Here is a 10,829-nt window from a genome sequence, read left to right as displayed (position 1 = left end):
CAACTTCAGGGAGGTGGGAGAATTTGATTCTATCTTTTTTGACTAATGTGACTCTTCTTCTTGGCTTGGCTCCCCCAGCTTCACTTGTAACTTATCCTCCAAAACTTTGAAACTTAGTAGCACAACTTCTTTTGGAGCCTATCTACATGAGGGTTCATCGAACAGGATATTTCTTGATGCGTAAACACCGCCCAGTTGTGAGATCAAAACATCTTAAACATTTTCGTTCGATACCCACAAAAATGAACCTTATGGCTTTTGTATCGAATTTGTTCAACAAGTGATAGCACGAAGACCTAACTGACACAATTGAAACTTGGAAATGACTAATCATTGGCTTGATATTCTATAGTTTTTGAAAGGGTGGTATGAACTCCAAGTCTCCAACTATGGTTGTAGCAGTTGATTGATCAAATGAATTGCATTCTTCACACACTTCGCCCAAAAATGTCCTCGAGTCCTCCCCTAGATCCTCCTCCTTCGCCTTGCTAACTATTCTTCGATCCTCTTTCAGTTTCTCATCTTGACCTCATCGCCTAAGTTGTCAAGTATATTCTCTGGCTCTCCTCCAATCCTCAGCCCTCCACTATTCTCTGGTCATCACGAGCCATCAATCTACATTGTTATCGAGTTGATCTAATTTTTACTGAAAGATATGCAACTTCAAGTGATCGTTTTAGTGAGGTAAACAACAAGGTTATCGATAGCGGATAGCGTCGCGTAGCGGTGAGGTATCGCTAAGGCTATTTCGGGCTATTGCGGCAAAATAGAGGTAAAAAACGCAAAGTCAAATAGCGGTCTAATTTAGATATATATAAATACTAAAAAAATTAAAAAAAATATCTAAGAAATCTAAAAGTACATATTGAATGATTTAAAGAGATCCTAAACATGAAATAGACATGTAACCAAAATCTAAAAGTACATATTGAATGATTTAAAGAGATCCTAAACATGAAATAGACATGTAACCATCACGTAATACCGAAGATGACTGAAGGAGTCAAAAAGTTATCATCTTCGAGAAGAAGAGCTTAGCGATGACAGGACTGCCCTAAGAGGAGCTCACGGTGAAGGAGGTGAGAGGAAGTATCAAGGTAGGTGCCAAAGATTATGAGAGGTGACGGGAGTATGCTGAAAATCACAGGAGACGGTAGAATACAATGGTCAAGGGTTAAGTTTAATTTTAAAAAAATAAGCCTCAAATCGCTTTTAAATAGCAGTCAAAAAGTAAATTTCGTATGCAATCGCTCATACCGTTATGACACACTATTGACCGCTTTTGCGAACATACATATTCCGCAATATGTCACTGCTATTGCGCGATAGCGTAGCGGGCGATAGCGTCGCGGGAAAGGACCGCTAACGCTATTAGCGTCGCTATTGCGGGGCTATTTACCGTTATTTATAACAGTGAAACAATGAGTTACTCCTTTGAGTTGCATACTTGAGCTCCAATGATTCATTTAGTTCTTTTAATATCCAGAAAATAGAATTTTATTCATGTGAATTTCAAGTACTAAGCTCGCAACCCTTAATAATCCACTTAGCAATTACATATGCAACATTTGCTAAATTGAAAGGGATAAGTGGTCTTTCACAGAAGATGGTGAAGACTATAAAGCATAAGATCTATCCTTCGATGTATTTGCTTTCAAAAATAACATTGATTTTATACATNTTGATAAAGAGCAAATTGCGGAATAATATCAATGATGTTTGGCTCAATAATTGCTTAGTAACATATGTTAAAAAGGATTTTTGCATATATACTCAAATCTTTCATATTTGCAAAATTACTCCCAAATCTTGTATTTACAAAATTACCCCTCAATTCTCTGAGATTGAGATTTTCTACCTCTACATATAATAGTGTTATTTTCTAACCTAGGGATGGGTGCTTACCCCTCTCCCAAACTTTTTTGGCTCCATTTTTTTGATCATTTGTGCTTAGATTAGAGATTTCTCTGGCCTGAATTGTACGTGACTTGGGGAAAGAGCTGGTTGTATATTAAAGTTGTTATGTAGATAGGTTCTGGTCAGGTATTTAATGAAGAAGGTTGTTGACAAACTCTACTTCTTTGAAATAATAATGCAAACACTTCGTATGCATAACAACAAAGAACAAGGTAGCGTGCACTACATTAGGTTACATATACTTCATTGAAGCACAAACAGTGGTTATGCAACTCATTCTAGGTTCGGCCAGAAGTTTGTTAATGAAGTAGAGCTTGTCGACATCCTATAATTAACACATACATTTTGCAAACACCATAAAGGATAAACCCAAAGCAACCTCAAATTACACATACAACTTCAAAAAGTACATTATAAACAAGAAATACAAAAAAAAATCTTAAATTTTCATCAAACCTTACAAACTCATATGCTCTCTCAATTGCTTTCATCTTTGCCATAACAACATCAATGATCCATAGCACATTTTAATCCTATTCACCCCTCTTTGACAAGTAGAAGCTTTAGCTGGAAGAGACGAGAATAAGGAGAAAGGAGGGAGAAGCAGCACGGGAAAATGGACGATGCTTTTCACATTGCTTTTTTAAATAATAATATAGTTGGAACCAATTAAATAAGGGCAGGGTATATCAATGTTGAAAATGTAGGTTTTGTCATGCGTTTTAATGTGTTTTATAACCTAATGGGAAGAAAATGTTAGTTAACCCACCCTTTTAACGCATACAACGCTTAATGCAAGAAATAAACGCGTTAAATTCCGTGAAATTAGCGTTTAGCAATGTCGAATAGAATGTGCGTTTTTGAGTTAATTTGTATCTCCAATTTTTACACTTGGATGCATCTCAGTCAGCTAGTCATTTTAACTCTATCCCATTAAGATGTAATCCTTGATGCCCCTCCTATTCACATCAAAGTATATGTGGTCTCACCCTCCCTCCCCAAACAAAAACCCTAGTGACAAATCCTCCAACTCCATCTCCTCCCCTACTCTAGCGCCAATGACGAAGCTCCATCGTAGCGTCGGAAGACCCATCTTCTTCCCCCAAACACAACCTGAGCACATCCCTAGCTCCTCCTACTTCAACAAATCGTCTAGCTCCCTCTCTTCCCCCACTCCGACGCCGCAACAAAGCTCCATCGTGCTGCAAGAAGCCCCATCTCCTTCCCCTAAACACAAACACAAACACAAACCCTAGCCTCATCTCTGGCTCCTCCCTTGCGATATATCCTCTAGGTCTTATCCCTCCTCAAACTTCCTTGACGAACCCTCTGCAACTCCTCCAGCCTCCCACTCCTTGGATAGAGTCGTCCAGCCTCCCACTCCTTGGATAGTGACTCTGAGGTAATTTTTTTACGATAATTTAGACATCACTTCAATAAATACTCCAACCCTATCTTTAGCCCTGCTTCTCTACAACTCCTCAAGAGAGAACTGAGGCTTCATCTGAGCGTATCGGTAACGGCTGCAAGCTCCGTTGAGGTAATTTTTTTCCTTTTTTCGATTATTGTGAAGTTAGTTAAAGTTTAATTTTCAATTAATGTTTTGATTTGATTGGTTTTATGAAGTTAACTAGGCTTAATTTAGTGAAACTAAATTTATTATTTCAAAATAATGCTTGATTTTGGTTGATGTTGTGAACTCAATTAGGAACTAGGATATATTTTGTGAAGTGAAGATAGCTAAAAATTAGAAGTTAGTAAACTTTAATATGATTAGTGATTCATAGGGTCAATTGGTATTGTTCATTAAGTTATTTGTAAATCGGAAATTTGATTTGTATGTTTGCTTTTGAAGATGTGCAAAAGTATAGGATATTGAACAATATCTAAGAGTTTAATCCTGTGAGAGAGCATGTTATTTTGAAAGAGGGGGAACTACTGCAACATCTCTATTGCAAGTATTGCGACCACCATATCACGAAGGGTGTAACACGGCTTAAACATCACTTAGCCAATACCCAGAAAGGGGTGAAGAAATGTGATAAAGTTCCAGAAGCAGTGAAGATGTATTTTGGGAAAGTTTTAAAAGGTGTGGAATCCATACAAAAGATGACATTGCTTCAATCAATTGGAAGGATGGAAGAAATACAATCGACCAGAAGATTGAGAGCTTCAAGGAACCAAGCAGACATGGTAGCACTAGTTAAGTCCAATAGTCCATAAAAACTTTAGCACATTTGACCAATTTGTCAATATTCAGAGCCAGCAAACGACGATAGAGAGCATAATCAAAAAGAATAAAGGTTGTTGATGGTACAAAAGACCGGTGGATATATAGTTTCTAATGGGTTGTCTTTCAACATCTTGAACAGCTCATACTAGAGAGGGATGGCGGAGTCGGTCGTGAAGTTTGGCTCCGAGTTGAAGCTTCCTACTCCTTATGAGATAAGGATGTATGTGCTTAAGAATGAAGTGGAGAATATCAATGTCATAGAGGCAACACGTAAGAAGGCATTAGAAAAGTATCGATGCACGTCCAATGGATGGTTAGACAATAAGAGTAGGAGTTTGATTAACTCCCTCATGAACTCACTGGAGAGACTTTTTTCTACAAGTCTAGTGATGTGTCAGCGGTTATAATGGACGGGAAGTATCTCTTTAAGTGCCTTGATCATATGGTGGAGATTGGAGAGAAGAATATTCTTCAAGTTATCACCAATAATCATGCCTCATATGTGCACGTCGCGAAGCAGCTTATGGACAAGAGGAAGTCACTTTATTTGTCACCATGTGTGACACATTGCATTGACCCTATGTTGGACATTGCAAAAATGAAGATACATTGGGATACTCTTGAAGATGCAAAAGGAGTAATACAATTCATTTACAATCATTCCTAGGCCTTGAGCTTGATGAGAAAGTACACGAGTAGAAAGGAGCTATTGAGGCCTGCTATTACTCAATTCGTCACATCCTTCTTGACACTATACAGGTTGCATTGTTTAAAATATCCTTTAAGCTTCTGAGGAAGTCCAAAGAAGCAGTTGGGCAAAGAAGGCAAAATGAGTGAAGGCAGAGGATAAGGTTCTTTACACTAGAGAATTCTTGGAAAGTTACTTTTTTGTTTCCCCATCACACTTCCACTAGTTCATGTCCTCTAGGAAGTAGATTCGGATGTCAGACCCTGTATGCCAATATTATATGAGATGATGGACAGTGCAAAGGAGAAGATCACGCATGCATGTGTTGGAAAAAAGAGATTGTACACACCTTATTAGAAGCTAATTGATTCTAGATGAATGAATATGTTGCATCAATCTATCCATCCCGCCACTTACTACCTTATTCTGAAATTATTCTATGGGGACAGATTTATGGAGGATTTAGAGATAGAAGACAGGACTATGCTTGTGCATGAGTCGCATGATTCCTGACGAAGATGAGAAAGCATTAGCTGAGCGTGAGCTAGATGCTTACAAGGGAAAGTGAAGAGAGTTTGGAACATTCATGGCTCAAAAAACTCTTAGTTATCGTACTCCATGTATTAATTTAACAATTTCTTCTATCTTAATTTTATAGTGATGGTGGTTTGTTATGTTGACTTTCGATTTTTAATTGTATAGCTTCTTGGTGGGATAGTTTTGGGGATGAGACTCTAAATCAGAAGGGATTCACAATTCGTATTCTCTTGCTCACTACAAGTGCATCCACGTGCAAGCGGAACTAGAGCACTTTTGAGCAAAGATGGAAATTTTCAATTCTAGAATTCAACTAATATATTTTACCTTATAATACTATAAGTTGGTACTCTTCAATGAAGGTCCACTCAGAAAAGACTCAAAAGAGATGTCGTTTAGAGCAGGAAAGCCTTAACTCTCTTGTTTATGTCATGTACAATATCAAGCTAAGAGAGAAATATGTGAAGAAAGGCGCAAAAGATGAATCTAATTTTGTTGGATGAAGTATCTCCTACCGATAAGTGAATAGTTGAGGACAAGCCTTATATTCTGGACAATCTGAGCTAGCTAGATGGTGATGATGGAGATAAAGAATATCTCAATGTTGCTGCAATTGACAGTACAGCTATTGCGAAAGAAGACAAGAAGATACGATGCTCCTACGCAAAGAAACAAAGAGTTGATAGCTCTTGTAAGCTTTCTTAGAAATTTTCAATGTAACGTCTATTTGAATGAATATTTGAGTTATTGATTGAAATTTTTTCTACAGCATCCTCCTCGTAAAAAGGAAAGAGATTGCCACTGAAGATGAAGTGGATCCCGCGGATGCAAATTACATTCTAGAAGATGATGGCTTGGTTATTTTTCAGAGATAAATCTAGATGATTTTATTTTGTAGGATTTATTAATGCTCGAGATTGTTTAGGGTTGTGAAGACTTGTTTGCTTGCTTTGAACTTGACGATGTTGACATTTTAATCATGTGATGATGCTTTTTGGAATCAGTGTTAGTCACGTATGACTGACTTTTGTTAAGAAATTGTGATACTATATTTCTATATTTGATAATTATGATGTTATGTTTGAAAAGTTTGATGATTCTAACTATTAAAGTTATTCCGAATTGTTTGTATTTATAAAATATCTAAATAATTAATAAACAACATAACCTACATTATGAGCTACGCTTTTTTGCTTTTTTTTCTTTAACCCTTAACAGGAGTTTTAGTGCTACTTTTATGTGTTATCGTTATTTTCAACATTGAGATATATTAGTCATTTTTAGTAATATTTAACCATACCAACAAGATTCTAGGTAATATACCAAGAACAAACCCTAACAGAATAAGTGAGGGGTACAAATTCCCAATCTTTGAAGGGCGGTTTTGCAAATTTCGAAATTTGAGGGGTAATTTAGAAAATATGCAAGATTTGCGGGCGTATATATGCAAAAGCCCCATTAAAAAAGATATATTATAGTGTTAATAATGATGTGATTATGTACTTTTTCCAAATATGAAAACTCGTATGTGACAATTGTATTTTTTTGACTATTAAGTATATAGTGGCACCACTTTCTAGAAATCGTGGATCCGCCACTATTCCACCCTAGTGAGAAATTTAGTGGATGTGAGGTAGAGCTTGTGGCGCTAGTACTTGTGTCTGAGTGTTGTAGCGGGAGAGAGAATAAAAAATGTGTAGTGTAGTAAATGGCACCTCTCATTTTCTTGTGTGCATCCCCACTATAAATCTACATGGTCGACCCATTTGTGAAATAAATTCATCTTATTGGCTACTAACAAGGCATGAGAATTAACTGGTTGCATGCACAATCAATGGATCATCTAGAAAAACTGTTGTAAAAAGTGTCCCCAAAACTTGGATTTGGAGGGAAAAGACAGGCCCTTGTCAATCCCTAAGGGACGAGCACTACTAAATAGTCAAGTATAAAATCGAGCAAGATTCTAACAATGCAACTGTATATAAAAGATTCGAGGGATTTGAGCAAGCTTTGCAAAATCTCCCAAACTAATCCCTCATTAACCAAATCTACGGTTTCAACGCCCCCCCCCCCCCCACCCCCACCCACCACAACCACCCCAAAAAAAATCCTCCATTTTTTTCAGCATAGTACATCTCAAATTCAAGCAACTACCGAACCCAATCCAGAGTTCATGGTCAAATTAAGCAGGTAAAATCTAGGGTTACCTTCTGACGAGACCGAAGGAATTGAACGCTTCGGCGAGCTCCCGCTCTCTGATTCGAGAGCTCAGATTCCCGACATAGATTTTCCACATCCCTGAGGATTGAATCTTTCCTCCCCCTTTCGAGAAGCGATCAGAAAAGGAGGAAGGAAGATGGTTAATTGGCGATGGCCACGGTTTCATCGAGGTTGAATATTTTGAGATTTTGGTAAACGCTCTTTTTTTTTTGTTGCCTGGGCCTGAGAGTTTGAAGCCGACCTAACGGCCCATTTTTTGGTACGGCCCAGTTGTGGATTCACAAGTTCACTTTGATTTCTGTTGCATTCGTGGATTACTAGTTAGATTGCACGTGCAATGCATGTGATCGAACATCATGGTGATTTACATTGATAAAAATAGAATAAAAATAAAGAAAAAATAAAGTTTTTTGCGGGATTGATTATCCACACAATAATCTCCTTTTCAAATGAGATATTGTCATTGTTACCTTCAACCCAGACTGTCGCCACGTGCTCTACTATTTGTGAATTATAAACACGTTGATCTAGTACAATATCTTTGTTTATTAGTATCTTGAAGTCTTTAAAAGATGAGTGATCATTCAATTCATTAAGGAATTTTGCATTATGAATTTACTTACAATATATCCATTAAACTTTTAGTTGTGGTTTGACTCATATTCACATTACTTTTTAGTTATGGTTTCAATCATATTTATATTATCTAATATTCTCATTTAATTTTATAGCTCATTCTTCGTACCATAGAAGTAAAAACTGAAAGTATGAATAATTGTTTTCTTGTGAAATTATAGTAGGAAGATTATGATATATATCGATATGTACTTTAAATATAAAAAAATCTCTTTGATGCAAGGTCCCTATAAAATCTTACTCCAAACAATGTGAATGGAAAATGCTATTATAACTCATTTGCCTGGAGCAATTATATTGTATATAGGACATATACAGTAGTCTCATGTATTTTCTAGTTCTGACTGCAAAATACACAAGAGTGGTAGTCCCGTATATTTTCTAACTTTAATTACTTTTGTAATTAATGTTCTCTAATTACACGGGACTATTAGTCCCGTGTATTTTAAAGATGGTTTTTATACAAAATCGACCTCTTTGTTGCCAGTCTTGATGGTGTGGCAAAAAAGAGATCAATTTTGTTAATTATTATGTAAAATAGTTGATTTTGCTAATATTTTTAAAAAACGATCTTTTTAAAAATTCTCCTAAAATAAATTGTTAATTCAAAATATAAAATGGGTGAAAAGACCTAAACATTCTGGTGATTAATTGACCCATAAATAGGAAAAATTAACAATTGAAATAAAAGTATATTTAAATTGAATCTAACAAGGCACTTCACAGAATGAAGCATGAAATGAATCCAAGAAATTATTAAAAAAGAATTAAAGAAACTAATTTAAAAAAATAAGATCGAGGAATAGAGGGAGAGAAGACCTCACCGAAATGAATTTTAATTCTCTTTGAGCATGACAGCAAAATTGGTGGAGAATGAGCAAGGAAAAAAATGAACAAAATAAGTAACAAAGTGGGTGTGCTTATATAAATAGGTTATTAAGATATTCGTCCTGAAATCTTAAATACATACATGTTAGTCCCTAACATCTTTGTAATTGTGCATTTACAATGATATTACTATTTAGTATTAAATCAATTTTATTATATAAGATTATATACCCATTTTAACAAATTATAAAGTATATATATGGAAACCTCGATGCTTATAGGCAATAGTTGGGCTCCACAAAATAGGTTAACTTTATATTGTAGTTTGCTATTGGTAATACTGTTGGCAATGTCATTACCTTTCCCCTTATCATATTATTCATACTTTTCTGATGTAAGTCCTCTTTTGCTAGTCACTCAGTTGGCTATATTTTATTTTTATACTATCAGAGATTAGAATATTCTTTTCTGTTTAAAAAGCATCGACATAATTTTCTTAAAAAATATATATACATAGTAGTAATAGTATATACTTCAGTTCAACTTAAACATTGGCTTGAAGCTATTTCGAATGAGGTCCTTTCTACACTAGAATGGTGACATAGTGATTACATAATCCAAAAGTCAAAGAAGAAATTTCTACAAAAGAAAAGTAATTTAATACATCAAATTAACAACTAATTTATAAAATATATATGGGCGGTGCAGAGAGCTATAGAAAGTAAGGTATATATATTCATAAAAATTTCATAGTGAGTGACTAACTACAATCATCATAATTTAAGCATAAATAATCTTTATTTTAGTTATTAATTTGATACGCGTAACTATAAAATAAATCTCAAGAAAAAAAATAGGAATTGAAATTATATTATCATGTAGCTAAATAAATAAATATAATTTAAAAGTAATAATTTAAATTATTAAGTGCAAAATATTAGTTCATGCGAGAAAGTAAAGTAATCTATGGTCTATATACCTATATAGTCAATCGATTAAACATATTAAAATTATAATGACCACAATTAAAATTATATGGTGGGTTCACATTAAATACAATTTATAAAAAATAGTACATTAAAGTCAAAAACCTTTTAACCACTATATAGATTGTTTAAAAAATTTTGCATATATGAACTATACTGCCTAGGAATAGTGATGTGCACACTTAACTGCCTAATACATCTTAAGAATGACTTCCTCTTCAATATCATTATTAATTGATGTATCTATGCATTACACTAAAAACACAATGAAAATTTAGAAAACTACAAAAGAAATACCCTCAAAAGTTTTTTAAAATTGTAAAAACAAACACCCTTAACTTTTATAATTAACAAATACACCAAACTATTAAAAATTACATTAAAATCATGAAACTACAAAAAATCATTGAAAATTTTCAAAATTTGGAGGGGTAATTTGCAATGTAGTAAACTTTAAGTTTGTTTTTTTGTAAATTTTAATTCTAATAGATTTTTAATTAGTTATGTTCTTTTTAAAAAGTTATGGGTAATATTGACCATGAAAAGTTTTTCCTATACTTATACTTTTAAAGGGAGTATGATATTTCGTTGTAATTTTTTTATTTTCTAGGGGTTGCTGGTAATTTTGTATATTCATTTTAGTGTCTATAGGTTAAAAATTCTCATAGTGTATTTTTGTAAATTATGAATATTAGGGTTTTTTGTAATTTTTTAAACTTATAGGCCTTTTCTATAGGTTGTAATTTGTTTATAGACTATTTATATTTCCTATATTTTCAATTTA

The 10,829-nt window shown here is 34.4% G+C and overlaps 1 protein-coding gene across 3 annotated transcripts in view; it reads right to left on the bottom strand.

Moving 5' to 3' along the window:
• Nucleotides 1-7,781, bottom strand: part of LOC109822978 (serine/arginine-rich splicing factor 7-like) — a 17,710-nt gene extending 9,929 nt beyond the window's left edge. For 2 of the 3 annotated variants that reach the window (XM_020389279.1, XM_020389287.1), the window contains exon 1: nucleotides 7,583-7,781. In XM_020389279.1, the coding sequence (XP_020244868.1) occupies nucleotides 7,583-7,761 (179 nt within the window). In that variant the 5' untranslated portion in view covers nucleotides 7,762-7,781. The remainder of the gene's footprint in view (nucleotides 1-7,582) is intronic. The other variant, XM_020389292.1, reaches the window with a different exon arrangement.

Source organism: Asparagus officinalis, chromosome 1, assembly GCF_001876935.1.
Source record: "Asparagus officinalis chromosome 1, Aspof.V1, whole genome shotgun sequence".
In the NCBI taxonomy this organism is placed as follows: domain Eukaryota; kingdom Viridiplantae; phylum Streptophyta; class Magnoliopsida; order Asparagales; family Asparagaceae; genus Asparagus; species Asparagus officinalis.
Note: the sequence above shows the minus strand (reverse complement) of the source record. Positions and strands in the feature narration are given on the sequence as shown.